The following is an 18983-nucleotide window of genomic DNA, read 5'->3' on the forward strand; positions in this document are numbered from 1 at the left end:
TGAAACACAACTGTGCATCTGTCAGCCACATCATTTACAGTAGACAGTACTGTACGTCCACCCCCTATTTTTTCAGCCAGTACAACACGGAGGAAAACGGAGGAAGAAACAAAAGCTGATGCGAACTGCTACAAGTGGATTTCCTGATTTCTAGCCCAATCACCAGTAGAATGATTCTTGTTTCGTATCAGCTCCTCTTATATACAAAATGATCAAGAAAGACCGAGCCTGATTTTTTTCACTGATGTTTGTCACTCCATTTCAGTGTTAACAAGATCTTTTTCATAGTGCTCCACCCCTACTCCTATGCACTTTTTATAGCATCTCAGCAAGTCCTGGAGCACACAGTGCAGGCCATTCCTTGTCAGGCCCTTGAGAATCGCCTCACTTTTCTTGAGCATGATTCTGAGTTATCAAACTGAATGCCCCAAAGCTTTGCCTGTACTGATGAGAATAAATAAAAAAAAAAAAAAATCAAGGTGTGAGATCTGGGCTACAGGGCAGATGTGACACACAGGTAATGTTGAACTTGCCAGAAACGAAACGACTTTGAATCCGATGTGAGACTGCGCATTGTCACGATGATGAAGTGGTCACTCAGACTGAGAACGATCTGGTAGTTTCCTCACAATCAGCTTCCCCAGTTTAGCTGATGTGTAGTGTGAGGGAGAGTCAAAAAATGTGATCAACATCACCTTCCCTGCAGATGGAACAACTTCTGAATTTTTTTGGTGTTGGAGAACCAGGTGATTTCCACACTGTGCTGGCTCATTTTCATTCAGGGTCATAATGATGCAGCCTCGACTCATCTCTCGTGATGATAAATTCCAGAAATGCATCCCCTCAATCAGCAAGAAGCCGCAGCACTTCACGGCTCATCTCTGTTCACACAGGCTTCTGTTTGGGAGTTGACAGATGTGACACCCAACTGGCACAAACACAGGTCGTATGGAGACGACTGTGCGCAACTGTAAGAACACTGCCATATGAAATTCTTGACACTTCACTGAGGTTATGTAATGTTGTCTGCCAATCCTCACGGGCAATCACAACAGCCGTGCTGATGTTATAAGCTGAAACAACAGGCCCACTTTCCTTAACACAGACATGTTGGCCTTATTTGGAGTCCTACACACTGTTGCATAAGGTAGTGCATTTTCACCATATGCTTGCTGCAGATTTTCGTAAGTTTCAGTGGTTTAAATGAACACAGCATCTTAGCATGCTGTATTGCTGCTCTCTTATCACTTCCACTGTTCGGTATGCGCAATGCGAAGAGCGTCTACAAAATAGAGCATTACTACCAACCTACTGACATGAGAGTGCTGCTGCTTATGGGTATAATACATAAAAACCTGTGCTCTTCAAATATTCATGGTACTGGTAGGAAACTATCACATAAGCTGCAGGTAAAGATCAGTCCATCTTTGAAGGGCTCTCTACTTTTCGTACCGTGTCACTTGCTGACGACGCTACTAGAAAGCATTCGGTCTTGTGGTGGGCAGTGGTCATAAAGTTCTGGTCTGTCAGCATCTTTGCTATATCAGACGTGTCCTAAAAACTTGCCCGGTGTTACAGGTACGTGAAGGACCCGATGGACCTGCGCGGGGCGCGCTGCATCGCCAACTGCCCCGGCGGCTGCATCAACGGCATCTGCTCTGGCCCGGGGCTCTGCCTGTGCAATGCGGGATTCGTCAAGGACAAGTCCGTCAAGGCGGGCAACAAGTGTGTGCCACGCTCCGGCTAGATGCGGTGGAGCATCTAGCACGTGGCGAGCACCACAGATTGTGCATTTTGAAGTTGCCATTGATTGGCTGATGCACAAGTAGCAGCACCAAAGTCTGAATATATTTTTCATCTGTATCAAGTATTCCTAAAATAAATAACATTCTTCAGCACAATGTAGAAATTTATACTCTGCATTTAATCCCAAATGCCCTGTGTTACTTTTGTACTCAATTCCAAAAAAGACCATTCCTTCAACACCTTCCTCTTCTGGAACCTATACAAGGGGTAAGTTGTACAGTTTTAATTATTACATCAAGAAATAGTTACGTAATTAATTTTTTCTCTGTTTCCAGGTACATGTCTACTAGTCCTGGTAAAACAGAAATCTCCATACCAATACCATAGCATGCTGCTAGAAGAGTGTCGGTCACCAGAGTAGAACATAATGTGGTAATTTCAGTTCTGCATTTGAAGGGGACAAAGTGAGTAGGAATAATGCTTAATTGTGTGACACAGTGGTTAGGTAATGTAGACACCTTGTGTTGAAAGTCTCATTGCCTGATCCTAAAATCAATTAGATTCAATATTCCAGTGATCCAACTGTCCGCCATTTTCGGGACAGTACTGATTTTGTTGAGTCCTGCTGAAACCTGATGCCAGGGCTGCAAATTGTTGTCCCATACAGGCCTCCATGACGTACACAGCGCATGCACCACTCGTCAGTTGCTGCCCTCAGAGACAGGACAGTGTGGCACCGCCCTAAGGGGAACACCGGTGGCAGCGATCAGCAATATATCACACTCTAAATATTTTCAAGGCTGGACTGAAGAACGTTCTGTTTTGATGCAGGATAGCACACGGTTCTACATTCTGCTAAGAGGAAATCCACTGTCTCTATGAATCAAATTGTCTGCCAGCGTAATTGTCACACACCGAGCAACTGTACTCCACTGGAAGAAGTCGGAGTGTAATTCTAAAGATACGGGGCACAGTCATAGAATTTTTCATCACTTAACTATGAGTACTTCTAGATTTACATCTGTAGTTTCGAAACTACTGTAAAGTGCATAGCAGCAGGTACTTCCAAATGTACCAGTTAATAAGGCTGTGGTTCATGCATTAGAGTGGGTGCATGCTTGCCACCAGTCCACTTCAACAGATGTCGACAGCAGACGACACGTCACACAGTGCCGGATTGGACCACGAGTGAAACTGGACCTGAGAGTTGGACGCTCTCTCTACCATGCACTTCCTTGCAGTAGTTCAGAATTTTTCCCAGAAAGGCAGGCAGCAGAAAGTGCTCCCTTACCAGCACTTGCCACAGAGACACCGAGTGACCTGCATCTCCGTTTAAATGAGATAATGTTTTTTTCTGAGTGTTAATTCCAGTGTATTCTATATTAAAAGAAAGAACGTTTGATGGCCTGCCATAACAGTGCTCCAGATAGTAAAGACAATACCACTGAGTCAGTACCATATGCTTTGACCAAACTGAGATTGCCGGCATCTCCAAGCCTTATTGATAGCTAGTGGCAGAGAGCTTCATTTACTCTTGAAACAGACCCAAGTTTTGCTATCAGTTCTTACACACCACCGAGCAGCTTCATTTTTGCAGGTTACAGCTTCCACCTCGTGGAATCGCTTGTATCAATGTTTACATTTTGCTGGATGTTATCACTCTTGCCACGCGTATTATCAAAGGGTGCACATGTCCAACGATTACCAGTCATTTCCTTCTTCATAGTAATGAGAGTGTTTAATCGTACTGCCTTACTCAGATTGTAATTATTATATAATAAATTCATACGTGGCTTTTCCATTTATCTGCCTGTTTCATTTGTGTCTCAAGTATTTAATATATTATTGTGTAATGGTACTTTCATGGATAGTATGCCATTTCCCTTGCCGCTGTAGTGAAAGTATTTAATTGTATTCTTCCTGTCATGTGTGATTAAGCTTAGAGTAAATTTACCCACAGTCACTTTGTCCACTTCCTCTTGTCTTAAGAGTGCACGATAGCGTTTTGTTGTCACGATAATACTGCATAGGCCCAGTCTGGTGACAAACTATGTACCGACGTATTTCTCCAAGTTACGCAGACCACCGTGAGTGTGTTTGTAGGTTACGGATAGTTAGTGCACTGTCGATAGGCTCGTGTGCAATAAACAGTGTCCCCGTGTCAAACTGCAAACACCCACTGTCCGTCATTCACTGCGACTTATTTGTGGTTTGGTGTCTGCCCTCTCTAGCCAAATACACACAGCCCATCTGTAATCACTTGTACATTGATGAGTATTATTTTAAATTATATGGACACTTTTAAGCTAGTATTTAGCTCCATTTTGTTATGTACATCAAATACAGGTGCACACAAATGGCGGTATCTGTGAGGAGTGAAGTAACATTTTTTTCTGGCATAGCTGAAGTGCGTAATGTTAATCCTACTGGGTGACAATTATTGAACTGCATGGAAAAAAAATGTAAATTAGTTACAAACTACAGAATGCACACACTGTATTCAACATGTAAACATCACTACAGATATTCGGATTTAGGTTATGACATGTTAGATATGCTTGCCATCATTGGCAATGATGTGGTGCAGACAAATAGCAAAGTTCTGCACGACCCGCCGAAATGTCGGAACATTGACGCTGTCGATGGCCTCCTGAATTGTTGTTTTCAGCTTGGCAATGGTTTTGGGGTTATTGCTGTACACCTTGTCTTTAATATAGCCCCACAAAAAGGAGTTGCACGAGTTCAGATCCGGAGAATATGGCAGCTGATCAGGGCCCGTGCTAGTGGCCTCTGGGTACCCCAGAGCAGAATGTGGTCCCCAAAGTGCTCCTTCAGGACATCAAACACACTCCTGCTTTGATGGCATTGAACTCCATCTTGCGTGCACCACATTTTGTCAAAATCATGGTCACTTTCAATAATGGGGACGAAATCCTCTTCCAAAACCTTCACATACCATTTGGTAATCATCGTGCTGTGGAGGAATTCACACCGATTATTCCATGACTGGTCTCTGAACACCAAAGAGTCAGCCATTTAGGATGAAGAGACTTCTCAATTGTGAAATGCAGCTTATCAGTCCCCCAAATGTGCCAATTTTGCTTCTTGAGTAACCCATCCAAATGTGAATGGACTTTGGTTTAGTGACAAACTATATTCACATCAAAGTCCTGTTTGTCAATTTGGTGGACAGTAGTGTTGGTGAAACACAAATGCTGTTCCGTGGCCCTGCAGCTTAAAGGCGGATGGGTTTGAATTTTGTGTGGGAAGAGACGCCGGTCTTCAACTCCCAGTTGATTCCCACCTATTGTGCAGCTCATGTGATCAGTTTCCTGGGGCTGGATTTTAACATAGCGCATGTCTTCTCAATGTTTTCAGGCATTTTCATCCTTTTGGATGACCAAAATTGTCAGCACTGTCATCGCGAATACTACCCATTCTCTCAAACTTGGGAATCAAATTCTTGATTGTTAGCACACTTGGACTGGTTGTCTCCAGCTTGAACTTGGCTGGGCTGTTATTGCACACAGTGGGCCTTCACAAATGCTATATGCTCAGGCATACTGTACCGTGACATTTTCAGATGCAAATGGTCATCAACAACAAGGCTGGTGTGCATATGCACACTAATTCCCATCATGTGTCGCAGTCAACTGTGCAGTTCGAACATCCTAATGCAAACTGTTCAGAAATTATGATGGTTTTATTTCATATAGTTCAATAATTGTTTGTAATCCTAATATATGTTACATAGTTGTGTCCAGTTCCAGTGGAGGAACAGAGCAATCATTTCTGTGTCCCATTATTTCATTCTGCGGCCTCAGTCCTGTGTGCTGGCATGTGGCATAACTGGAGTGAGATAGTGAGGAGTGTATTCCCCACAAGGCCTTCCGCCCTTTCCGTTGAAGTGTGTAGGAAGAAAGACTGCCTGAGAGCCTTTGTGTGAGCTGTAATCTGTCTTAAATTTGCCTACACAGTTTGTACTGGAACAATACATAAGGGGCTGTAGTATTTTCACAGATTATTCACTTAAAGGTGATTTATGGGATAGTTCGTATCTATCTTAAAGCATCTGCCATTTCAGTTTTCTCATGATCTCTGTAAGACAAACAAATGAGCAGAATGAAAAGAATATATAGTGAATATGAAGGGAAAAAACTAGAAGACAACAGTTGATGCCATACTGTGAGAAGAGTTGAGGAAAGTAACACCTAAGTCGAGACAAGGCTCCTGGAGTAGATGACTTTTCCGCAGCATTGTTGATATCTTTGGGAGGACCCGTCACAGCAAGAATATTGTGCAAGGTGAAAGGTAGTCAAATATCATCGGACATTCAAGAAGAATGTAATGAATCCAATTCCAAAGAAGACTTGTACTCGCTTGAGTGAATATTACTGAACGATCAGTTTAATATGTCACGGTTGCAAAACACTTCCGAATTATTTACAAAAGAATGGAAAGAGTGATAGAAACCGACCTCAGAAAATTAAATCAGATTGACTTCCAGAAAAATGCAGACCGTCTTGTTTAGATTTACGGAAAGTTTTTGTCAATATTGATGCAAATACCCTCTTCGAAATTCTGAAGATAACAAGGATAAAACCCAGGGTGTTGTACAGAAAACGCACTGCAGTTATAACAGTCAAAAGACTTTAAAGGTAAGCATAGTTGAAAAGGGAGTGAGACAGGGTTATAGCCTATCCCCACTTTTGTTCGGTCAGTGGACTGAACAAGCTGTGAAGAAGAAATTTGGAAAGGCAGTTACGGTTCATGGAGAAGAAGTAAAAACTTTGAAGTGTGCCAATGATATTGCAGTTCCATCAGAGATGACAAATAACTTCAGAGGTCAGTTGAATGGAATGTATAGTGTCTTGAAAAGAGGTTAGAAGATGAGCATCAACAAAAGTAAAATAAGGGTAATGGAAAGTAGTCACATAAAATCAGATGATGCAGAGGGAATTAAGAGTAGGAAATCACACATTAAAAGCAGTACATGAGTTTTACTATTTGGACAGTAAAATAATTGGTAATGGCAGACGTAGAGAGGATATAAAATGTGGATAGGCAACAGCTAAAAAGAGCTTCTGAGGAAGAGAAATTTGTTAACACCGAATATAGTTGAGGCCACTGAGATCCACGAGGACCTACAGCACACTGTCATCAACTTTGAGATTTCAGCATACGTGCAGGCCCCTGATATCTGCTGTTCTTATGCTAAACCAGCTTTACTTATGGATGTGGGCCCACACTGTATATATGAGCACTCATGAAAAGCTGTCTCACCAATTTCTCTGCTATTCGTTTCCATATAGGCCTACAGCACAAAGTATAATTTTGTTGCTCTTCACTACTCAATTGTTATCTACGAATGGCAACATAGTTTAGTGTTTACACCATGTACATAGCAGTACTACTTCATAATCAGAGGTGTGTCAGTAGTTTTATCTGAACCCCAAGCCACAGAATCAGCAGTGCATCATGCCACATTTATCGGCTAGAGCCTGCCTGCAGCTGACCGGTTTTTTGTGTTGTGTGTACTGCAGGTTGTCAAGCTCAGCTGTACCGACGACAGTATGTGTGAGCCGCGATGTGTCATCGAGGCCCGTGGCTCGTTCGGGTACCCGGTCGAGCCCAGGTTTCAACTGGGCTCGGTGCAGCAGGGAAACAGACGAGGCTAGAGTGACTGGCTGCACACAAGAGGATATGCTTTTGGAATCATCTGTCTTCCTTTGAGAATTGTGAAGATTTGATATGCTAGGAATAGTGTGTTCTTGATCCTTTGGAAAGGAAAATAACCTGTAATGTAAAATAATGGAAGTAGCAATGTAATGGGCAGAACAGCAATGGTTGGTTTGTTTGGAGGGAGGAGACCAGACTGCGAGGTAATCGGTCTCATCGGACTAGGGAAGGAAGGCGAAGGAAGTCGGCCGTGCCCTTTCAAAGGAACCATCCTGGCGTTTTCCTGAAGTGATTTAGGGAAATCACGGAAAACCTAAATCAGGATGGCCAGACGCGGGATTGAACTGTTGTCTTCCCGAATGCGAGTCCAGTGTGCTAACCCTGCACCACCTTGCTTGGTACAGCAATGAACGTGGTACAAGTAACTTTCTATTTATTTATATGAGTAGTCTAGATGCAAAAGCTGCTAACTGCATGATACGCAAAATTGAGAGAATCATGAAAAACTCGTACCATCTGAACTATCAAAATTAAGACTTCATTTATTTTCAGAAAATGAGTAAAAAATAATTATTACATGGTATTAATGGCTGACATCTGTAGTGATGTTTTATTATACTTTAAAATCTTAAGTTAAATATTGACTTGCTGGTCTTTGCACCCGATTCATGCAGTTAGCAGGCTTTGCAGATGTGTCAATCCAAATACAAAACAAAATCCACTACTCAGTGACATGTTAGGAATGATAGGATGGTGGAATTTAATTATTCCAAATATAAACGGAATTTGTTTTATTTCAAAGAGAAGTTTGAAAATTCTATAAAATTGGCATATAAAAATATGAAGGTGATATTATTTTGTCAAGAAAAACTGACTTACTTAAATGTCAAAAATAGAATAGATATGAATATTCAATATTAGGTCCACATAAAAAAAAATTACACTGTCACATTTTTGACATCACAAGATACTGTAGAAAATAAAATAAGCTCCAAATTGCAGCTTAGTAAAACATTGACAAAATTTTAGAAAATAAACTGACAGAAAATTGCTTTTAAGTGACATCAAACTCAACACTGCCCATCAACTCAAAATCACTTCTGGCTTCTTCAGATGGTTCACAGTGGCAGGAGTGACTCTAGGAGTGCCTTCTTGCTCAGCATCTCAGTATAGAACACGAGTGTGTCATTGGTCAGCCAATCTTCACCAAAGTGGAGCTCCAAACAGTTTTTGACAACTCCAAGTTTGGCTTCTGAAAGTTTTAGACAAGCTGTGTCTGGTGCTGGCTCGTTTCCTTCGCTGAAATTTTTTCCTCTCTTCAGGATGCTCTTCCCATCTTCAGCTTCAAAGTTAAAGGAGGACTCTCCATGAACTAAACAAATCTTCTTGTTTTTGATTTTTGTGAACACAATTTTTTCTTTTGGCTTTTTGAATTTGGAAATGCCAGTTACCAGTAACTGTCACTAATTCTTTGACATATGTCATAACAATTAGTGTCAATGCGGTATTCATTGCATAACATTTTTTTCTTAATACTTTTCACTTTCTTACTGGCCTGTTATGGAAACATTTCTTTTCCACTGATCAGGACGCCTCTTCCTTCTCTGGGAGGGACTGTCACCCTCAGTCTTGTTCTGGTGATTTGCAACTACAAAAATGGTTTCAATTTCTTGAAGAGTTACTACTATTTCAGTTACTCGCACTTTTTTTTTCATTTTCTGCTTTTAAACCATTGACATTTCCTCCAAACACTCACACAGATATGCCAGCAAATATTCCGCTGATTAGTTGAACTGTGCATTGTTGTTGTTGTTGTCTTCAGTCCTGAGACTGGTTTGATGCAGCTCTCCATGCTACTCTATCCTGTGCAAGCTCCTTCATCTCCCAGTACTTACTGCAACCTACATCCTTCTGAATCTGCTTAGTGTATTCATCTCTTGGTCTCCCCCTACGATTTTTACCCTCCACGCTGCCCTCAAATGCTAAATTTGTGATCCCTTCATGCCTCAGAACATGTCCTACCAACCAGTCCCTTCTTCTTGTCAAATTGTGCCACAAACTCCTCCTCTTCCCAATCGTATTCAGTACCTCCTCATTAGTTATGTGATCTACCCATCTAATCTTCAGCATTCTTCTGTAGCACCACACTTCAAAAGCTTCTATTCTCTTCTTGTCCAAACTATTTATCGTCCATGTTTCACTTCCATACATGGCTACACTCCATACAAATACTTTCAGAAACGACTTCCTGACACTTAAATCTATACTCGATGTTAACAAATTTCTCTTCTTCAGAAACGCTTTCCTTGCCATTGCCAGTCTACATTTTATATCCTCTCTACTTCGACCGTTGTCAGTTATTTTGCTCCCCAAATAGCAAAACTCCTTTACCACTTTAAGTGTCTCATTTCCTAATCTAATTCTCTCAGCATCACCCGACTTAATTCGGCTACATTCCATTATCCTCGTTTTGCTTTTGTTGATGTTCATCTTATATCCTCCTTTCAAGACACTGTCCATTCCATTCAACTGCTCTTCCAAGTCCTTTTCTGTCTCTGACAGAATTACAATGTCATTGGCGAACCTCAACGTTTTTATTTCTTCTCCATGGATTTTAATACCTACTCTGAATTTTTCTTTTGTTTCCTTTACTGCTTGCTCAATATACAGATTGAATAACATCGGGGACAGGCTACAACCCTGTCTCACTCCCTTCCCAACCACTGCTTCCCTTTCATGTCCCTTGATTCTTATAACTGCCATCTGGTTTCTGTACAAATTGTAAATAGCCTTTCGCTCCCTGTATTTTACTCCTGCCATCTTTAGAATTTGAAAGAAAGTATTCCAGTCAACATTGTCAAAAGCTTTCTCTAAGTCTACAAATGCTAGAAACGTGTGCATACCAGCGTATATTTTGACAATACCCCGGCAGTGAGAGCTTCATTGTTGCGTACGTGTCTGCTACTGCACAGCTGACTTCTCTCTTAATAAGAAAGCTATCTTTTAAATTTGTAACAAACTGAAAGGTAACTTTGAATGTCTAGATTGGTAAGTCTGATGTCAGTTGGCATGCTTTGGATCCAGACATGGGACGTTGACCGCCATGCATGTTGACCTTGGCGGGTTTTGCAAATGTTGGATTAGTGGGCTTTCCAGCTAAAGACAATGTGCAGCTAGCGGCTTTTTGGAACTGACCACAATTTTCTACAGCCAATTTCAACAATTTACAGCGTGTTTTGCACCCCGAAACCTGTTTCATCGTGTCGGCGAGGAAAAAATCTATACAGTAGTGTGCTTGACTAAAAATCGATGAAAAATTCATTTAGCATCTTTTGCATCTGGGCTACTCTTTTTCTGTTTCTTTATAAAGCCTCCACGTTCCTGAGATCTTTTTTGAAATGTGATCTCAAACTTTGTAGCTACATTTTTATGACACTTTGGTCCACAGTTGGAATATTGTCCAGAAATGTTTCAACCAGCTCTTCATACAGCCTGTTTTTTATATTCTTGTTCATGTAATGTTCCTGGGTCATTTTGCAGAAACAAGGACTTTTGTGCTACAATTTTATTAGAGTTTCGATGTGGTCAGAGGGCCACTTTGTCACCATACTGGAAGCAACTAGAACCTGATACCACATGAAAACCCCAGGAAAACTCGTGAACTTTCTGCTCATGGCATGGCCTATTGAAGCAGAAATCTGCACGTGTATGCCCAGGTAGTGAGATTGAATCGGCTGTTACATGAACCAGAATCCATTGGAATGTCTGCTCAAGTGTGGACAGTAAATGCAACCTTTTGCAGACAATTCAGCATAAGACACTGAAGTCATCAGAGTCTAAGAAACTCACAGTTGTTTTTATTTCCTTGCTAGAGCTTTTGGGGAGTCATATATTATTATTATTATTATTATTATTATTGTCAGAAATTCGTAATGCACAGAAAGGTCCAGCCAAAGTTAAAGGATCAGAAATGTGTTAAAGAGAAAAATGAAGTTTCCCTGAAACTGAAATAGAGAACTTACACTGGTCTGATGAAATCAGGATATAGCATGGTACAGTAAAATTTTACACAGGTTGCAGATACTCCAAATAAATCTGTAGTTTTTGCAGGGTGCACAGTAATAGGAGAAGGCTTTCAGGATATTGCACAGACACTGCTAGTGCAAAAGACATCCTTCATCACCCACAAACAAGTTGCAGAGGAATACCCGGTGACTATGGTCCCCCAAAGGTAGCAGGATACGGAAGGTAGAGTGTTTGCATGTACAACTGACGTGGACAGACACATACACTAAATCAGATTATTTTACTTTTACTGCACATTCAATCTCACAAGAGTTGCAATAGAAAAATCAGGCCACGTTTGTCGCAAATTTCTGTCTGATATGGAGAAAAGTGCTACAGATATACAGCAGGAAACTGAAAGTAACATGAGCAAGTAAGGAATATTTATGGGCCAACTGTTGAGGGTTATGTTCTTTACCGATCAGTGGGCAAATGTGAAAAAGGCTCTTCTGAACTATTGTCACTTTCCACGCAACAACCAATTCCGTAGCACTCTTTTATGTGACATCCTCGAGGATAAATGGTTGCGGGAATATTGTCTTCATGTTTACACATAACTGGAAGCAACAAGAAATGTCGTAACTTATTTAGAAAGGAGCAGCCGTGTGAAATATTCACGGTTGCACCTTACCGTAAAGCAGCACATTGAGACTTGTTGGAATATTTTGTTTGTCATGCTAAAATCCATGTTTATGCAGCCGTGAACAAATACCTGAAGTTTCATGTGAATTTGGGAAAATGCACTTGTTTGGAAACTGGGATTACCAGGTTGCAGAGAAATTAATTCAATTTCTCGAAATATTTCACTAGGCTAACCGAGGCTATGGAAGCCAACAATGGTCCGACTGATGCTGCAGCTGCTTGACCTGTCGGTGTGCCAGGTACAGGAACACATTGCTGAGAATTTGGCAGACGGTGCTGTAAGCATTCTCGTAGATGTAAAATGATGCATTTCTCAACATATAATGTTTAAATTTTTGGTTAAATGTTTCTAACACCAAAAATTGGATAAGAGATTGTATTTGAAGAAGACTGTGTGCCTCAGTACTGTCAAACATTTACAAGAAATTTCAGGGCTGAAAGCTCGCTTTCAGAATTTCTTAGTTGAAAAATGAAAATAAAGCCAGTCCATTTGCTAGCATTCTGTCTAGTACTGCAGGCATGTCCTCTAAAGCAACTCTCGATAAGTGTGAGAGGAAGTTTATACTGCAGCAAGTTCCAGATGTGCTGCACTGGAATGAACTATTACATATTTTTGCTAGTTAAGTATTGACATCCTCAAGGGCTGATAGTATATTAGTGAAAAGAAATTCTGGTGAACAGTGTACCAAATTTGTCAGCAGCTATGTGGTGTAACACATTTATCCTCTGTGCTGGTATGTTGCATTATTTGCAAAATGTCCTGCAGAGTATGAAGCCTCAACATCGAGGCTTTCAAAACGTGCAAAGAGTATCTTTCCATCATGGGCGAAAGAAGAATGGGAAATCCAGATGGACAGTCCCTCTGGAGTAGTGAAAATCAAGAGCAGTAACTTACACAGACTTTCTCGAGTGGCACGAGAAGTTCTGTGTAGACTTTCCTCTCATGCCTCTAGTGAGAGGATATTTAATAGCACTGGGCTTGTCATTACTGATGAATGTCGATTTAATGATTACAAGCAACGGAGAAGATTTAGGGATATTACAGCCGTGTGTTGGTTTTTGTGTAAGACTGTAGGAAAATAATGTGCAAAGATCTTTTTTTGCACCCAGCTGGCCAGACTGCAGCTCTGCTCGGCCGCCACTATACTCGGCCCGGCAGGCCTGCGTGTGCCGCCTCAGCTGACGGGCAGTGAGAGTCGAGGCCCGCCCGGCAGTCTTAGCTATGGTCTCAGACGGGCCGCGCAGGCTCGGTGTATGCCTCTGCACGGAATGTGCTCGGTGAAAATAATAATGAGGACTGTTAAGTGTTGGGACATGTCATAATTGCATGTGTGGTGCATTTAATATCTCTTCTTTGTGTTCTCATTAATTACAAACTTAACAACTGTCGAAAGTTGCTATATTACTGACCTATGTACGGAAGTTTTATGAACGGTCATTGATAATATATATAATCCTAAATATTGATTAATATTTTTTAACATAAAGTGGGTACATTACTTTTTCAAAGGAAATGTAGGATGTTGAGGCTTGGTTAAAAGCGAATCGGGCCTAATGAGGTTGGTGATTTGTCAACAAATCTGTTTCTCAGAAACATCAATTTTTCTCAAAACTTTGTGCTTTGGGCCCTTATAATTCTCAGAGTCTCAAATTTCAACTATTAGGAAGCTTTTTCTGGAGGTATTCATCTGGAGTATAGCCTTGTATGGAAATGGAAGGTGCAGTTCAGACAAGAGGAGAATAGAAACTTCTGAAATGTGGTGCTGTAGAAGAACGCTGAAGATTAGATGGGTAGATCATGTAAATATTGAGGAGGTACCGAACAGAATTGGGGAGACATGAAATTTGTGACATAACTTGAGTATGAGGAGGACACATTCCGAGTCATCATCAAGAAACCGTCAATTTAGTAATGGCAAGAAGAGCAGGGCGGTGAGTGAGGTGGTGATCAAAGCTTGATTACAGTAAGGAGGTTAAAATTACTGTAGCTTGCAGCAGTTATTGGGAAGTGAAAAGGTTTACAGAGGAGTGAGCAGTGTAGTGAGTTGCAGCAAACCAGTCTTTCGACTTAAAACCACAACATATGGCATTTATTTACGTCGAGGGATTATACCCAGTCTAGTCGCAAAGATTTTGTACTCTGCAGATTTTCCTACATTTCACTCCAATCCACTGGCAGTTCAAAAGGTCATCAGCAGGCATTTAACATGTCTGACATTGTACACCACATGTAACATGTGTAAAATTAACAGTAACCTTCCTAAACACTCATTTAAGGTATACTAGAAGTTAGTATTCGCCAATATTGCTCCGAAGTGAATGATATGCTGAATGTTATCTGCTAGTAAGTTCTGAATACAACCACAAAGCTTGTCTGATATTCCATATACTCTTATCAGTTTTTAGCACCGTTCTCAGAAACACACCTACAACAAACACTTTAACAGCCGGCAGCTGTCAGCACCTCCATCACAAGGATGTTGCTGGACACTTCTTCGATTCGGGGATCCAATGTCACACTTGCCTGTGAAACACTCTAAGTTTCTCTAATGATAGTGTACATGGTAATGGGTAATAATGGTAAAAAATTTAATAGTACTCTACTTCCATAATTTTAACTTAGCCTCAGGCAGTGGGTGAGCAGTTATATAAACTACTCCGCAGTATTTGTGGCCGGCTTCCGAGCTATTACGCTGAGCTAGGGATGCCACGACGGCATTGCCGAGTGACAGATGCCAACTGTCTGCCACAAACACACCAGTGGGAGGACTGCGTGCCGTTACGTGAAGTACAGAAGAGGGTCGGTGAGGTAGCGGCTGCGACAGCGGATAGCTCTCTTGCCTGCCAACTTCCTTACCCTCTGGATGTCTCCACAAAATTCCAATTGAGGGTGAAATGTTCTTTCTGTATCACATGCAATTCACTCCGTAGCCGTAGTCAGTTTTCGTGAATATTGTACCCCTTATGGTAGTTCTTTGGAATAAAACCCATTTTTTCCTGGATCCTGTCATTTCTCATTTTATGTGTAGAAAAACCACCCCAGATACTCACCTGAGCTCCTATACCATCCTGACAAATAGCGATTAACTTGGCCAGTAAAGGTAAAACTCATCAAATAGTCTAAGTGCTGAATACCGATAGCTACACAAACAAGACTGAGATCGAATAAAATCTTATCAGTTTTTCGAGCCACACCGGTTAAAATACTCCTCGAACTTTCAACGACTATCTCCACTGTCACCAAAAATCACAGACAGCCGAGGCTGTCGATGTTTTCCACTTACGTAGGCACGATCGTAGCCTCCGGCTCCAATCAGAAGGGGCCAAGGAGGTTCTTACACGGAAGGTGAGCCAGCAGCTACAGCCTGCCATGGGGCCGAGTGATGTCGAGTGGTGCAGAACAGGGAGACTGGCGCAACGTTTGAAACTGCCGTTCCCACCTCCATACTAGCGTAGAGCATTCATCGTAGCCGCCTTCCAATATCTAAAGCCCACCCCCGCACCTTATTAGGTGTGTACCCCTGCTCTCTGTTAAAAAATCTCACGCGCCTCCTTTATAATGGGAGCTGAATATGTTGCTGCACAAGTCAAGACTGTGGCCTTGTCAGTCTGTACTTTGTGTCCAATTTCAAGGCAATGCTCAGCTATGGCCAACATGTTGAGCTCCCTTTTTCACAGTCGCTCGTGCTCAGTACAGTGCTCCGCAACTGCGTGAATTGTTTCACCTATATAGATGCGTATGGCAGTTGCGAGGTATGCCATACACACTGGACACAGAGAGCAATCTCGTCTTTATTGATTGGCGACTCCATGTTGTCTTGTGCACTACGACCAGATAACAGGTATACTTGAAAAAAGAGACAGCATTGGTCGTATATTTTTTACTATCGCAAAATCGATTTTCTGTCACTGAGTGACCATCTTCAGTGCTATATTGTATAACTTAAATTAGGATGCACTGTTGTCACTAAGCTTACGGCAATCACATAGACTATGTGATTGCCGTAAGCTTAGTGACAACAGTGCATCCTAATTTAAGTTATACAATATAGCACTGAAGATGGTCACTCAGTGACAGAAAATCGATTTTGCGATAGTAAAAAATATACGACCAATGCTGTCTCTTTTTTTCAAGTAAATCTCGTCTTTAACAGGGTGCAGCATATCTCACATGTTGGGGACGGACGGGAACACTGGTCTCGGTCCACGTCTCTGCAGCACACTTGCTGTCGTCGCCCCACAGTACGGCTCGGCTCGTGCGTAGAGATGTTGGGATTTCATTATAAAGGAAGCAGTTGAGATTAGAACAAATGGCAACAATTTTAACAGAAACCAGGCATACACACCTAATAAGGCACGAGGACAGGCTCTGGATGTTGAAAGGAAACAGACGGGTGCCGGACACTTGTAGGTAGGTGGGAGCAGCAGTTTTAAATGTGGTGCCGCTCCAACTCGCTCGGTCACTCGGTCCCACTGTGGGCCGCAGCTGCTCGACTCGCCTTCCTCTGTTTCGTGTCTGTGGCTGCAATTGTGCCTATCTAAGTACAAAACCGTGACAGCCCTAGCAGTCGGTGACTTTTACAATTGACGACGACGGTGGAGACGATCATCGAAAGCTCGAGTATTTTATATAAGTTGACACAGATTGAAAACTGAGACTTTTTTCAGACTTGCCACTACAAAAGACTCTGAGGACCAAAGACTGATAATGTCACTAGTTGTCAGATGAATCCTTCCTGAGAGCTGTGAAGTTTATGTATTATGTGCACTTGTACAGTTACATTGTCTGAACTGACTACATTGTGCTGACATTGCAACTGGACTTGGTATGAACAGTGTAATCAGTTGCTACAATGTAGTCATACAGGGGCATGTAGTACATGTATTTTACAGACCTCAGGAAGGATTTGTGCAGAAGCTTGCGACATTCTGTTTTCTTTAAGTGCCTACAGGAGACTCGGCACCTCAGCTATTTGACGAGTTGTTACTTTTACTCTTTGAATCTGTATTACTAAACAGCTGAACCCATTCGTGCTTCCTGGTTGCAGAGTGCCTAACTAACGGCTTCCAGGGGCAACAGAAATTTGATTTTCAGTATTTTATATAATTACTGACAGAATTTAAAATGCTGTCCCTCTACTCATTAAGAGGTATATAATCTTATGGTAAGGTGTAACACAGTAATACATCAGTGTGTACATATCTTGAGGTACACAAATTGAGTTAGCCAAGCTACATTCATCTAGTATTAGAGAACTGGAGCACTTAGTAACAAACTTTACATGTAATTTCAAACCTTTATGAAACTTTTTCTGGCTTACACTGTCCATAAAATGATGAATGGAAAAAATTGTCACTTTCTACATGTTCACTGTTCATACAGTAAAATTTCAGCATCAGGGATGACTTTTAAATTAATACCTCTTTACTACCGACTCCACTTGCAACACATTATGCAGACACTATCCACTTGTACCACTGAATGTACCTGGCAAATTATGTCACTGCAAGACACACAAGTCAGGAGATAAAATGTTGTAAGCATTGAGATGCATGAGGAACTAGCTTTTGCATAAAATGGAGTGCAAATTAGCCAGACTACATTGATCCAGTGTTTGATAATTAAAGCACTTAAGGATTCCAATTGCCACCCTGACATGGAGCCAGTAGGCCACGCGACTCCATGACCCAACTAAACTGTCGACACACAACACGTTCCAGCACAGAATGTTGGAGAGGCTGATGGGCAGATAGCTATCCACATCAAGCGGGTTTTTACTCGGTTTAAGCACCGGATTGATGGCGCTCTCCCGCCATTGCGACGGAAAGACGCCATCGCACCAGATCCGATTGAAAACAACAAGGATATGTCGCTTGTAGTCAGATGAGACATGTTTAATCATCTGGCTGTGGATCCGATCAGGCCCAGGAGCTGTCAGGGCAATGTGCAAGGGCACTGAGGAGCTCCCACTCTGTACATGGGGCATTATAGGATTCACTGTGGCGTGTAGTGAGTGAGAGGACTTTCCCTTCCAGCCGCCGTTTGAGTGTGCGAAAGGTGGGGGAAGGGGTGGGGGGTGATAACTCTCTGACACAGAGGCTCGAGCAAAGTACTCAGCAAAGTGCTCGGCAATTGCGTTTGCGTCAGCAGATAACACGCCATTTATGGTAACACCGGGAACACCTGTTGGGGTCTGGTACCTGAAAATAAGTTTGATCTTTGCCCAGACTTGGGAAGGTGACATATGGCACCCAACGGTTGGGACTAATCTCTCCCAACACTCCTGCTTCTGTCGTTCGATAAGTTGGCAAACGTGGGCACAGAGCCATTTAAAGGCTATGAGGTGCTCCACGTAAGGGTGCTGCTTACGTCACTGTAAAGCTAGCCGACGCTCCTTAATTGCTTCAGTGACTTCCGGCGGCCACCAAGGGAATGTCTTACATCGGGGCACCCTATTTTCTGCCGCAGAAATGATTTCAGAGGTCACCTACTCAACCATGACATCGATGTTACTGTGTGGGGGAGATTCAACAGTGACAGCAGAGGTGAAAGTTTCCCAGTCCGCATTGTTTAAAGGCCATCTGGACAGGCATCCATGGGATGCCGGGGCAGTGACAGGATGATGGGGAAGTGGTCACTACTACAAAGGTAGTCATGTGATCTCCAGTGGACAGATGGGAGAAGTCCTGTGCTGCAAATTGATAGATCAATGGCATTGTAACTACGTCGAGCCGCAATGAAACATGTGGCGGCCCCAGTATTTAAGTGGCAGAGGTCGAACTGAGACAGTAAAGTTTCGACATATCTGCCTAGGCCAATAAGCATAGTACCACCCCACAAAAGGTAATGG

The 18983-nt window shown here is 42.1% G+C and overlaps 1 protein-coding gene across 1 annotated transcript in view; it reads left to right on the forward strand.

The window, feature by feature from the left end:
* The window catches only part of LOC126109849 (epidermal growth factor-like protein), a 137017-nt gene extending 135116 nt beyond the window's left edge, over positions 1 to 1901 (forward strand). The window contains exon 10 of the mRNA XM_049914915.1: positions 1579 to 1901. Within this exon, the coding sequence (XP_049770872.1) occupies positions 1579 to 1747 (169 nt within the window). The 3' untranslated portion in view covers positions 1748 to 1901. The remainder of the gene's footprint in view (positions 1 to 1578) is intronic.
* Positions 1902 to 18983: the final 17082 nt, after the last annotated feature.

This window comes from Schistocerca cancellata, chromosome 12, assembly GCF_023864275.1.
Source record: "Schistocerca cancellata isolate TAMUIC-IGC-003103 chromosome 12, iqSchCanc2.1, whole genome shotgun sequence".
Classification (NCBI taxonomy): Eukaryota; Metazoa; Arthropoda; class Insecta; order Orthoptera; family Acrididae; genus Schistocerca; species Schistocerca cancellata.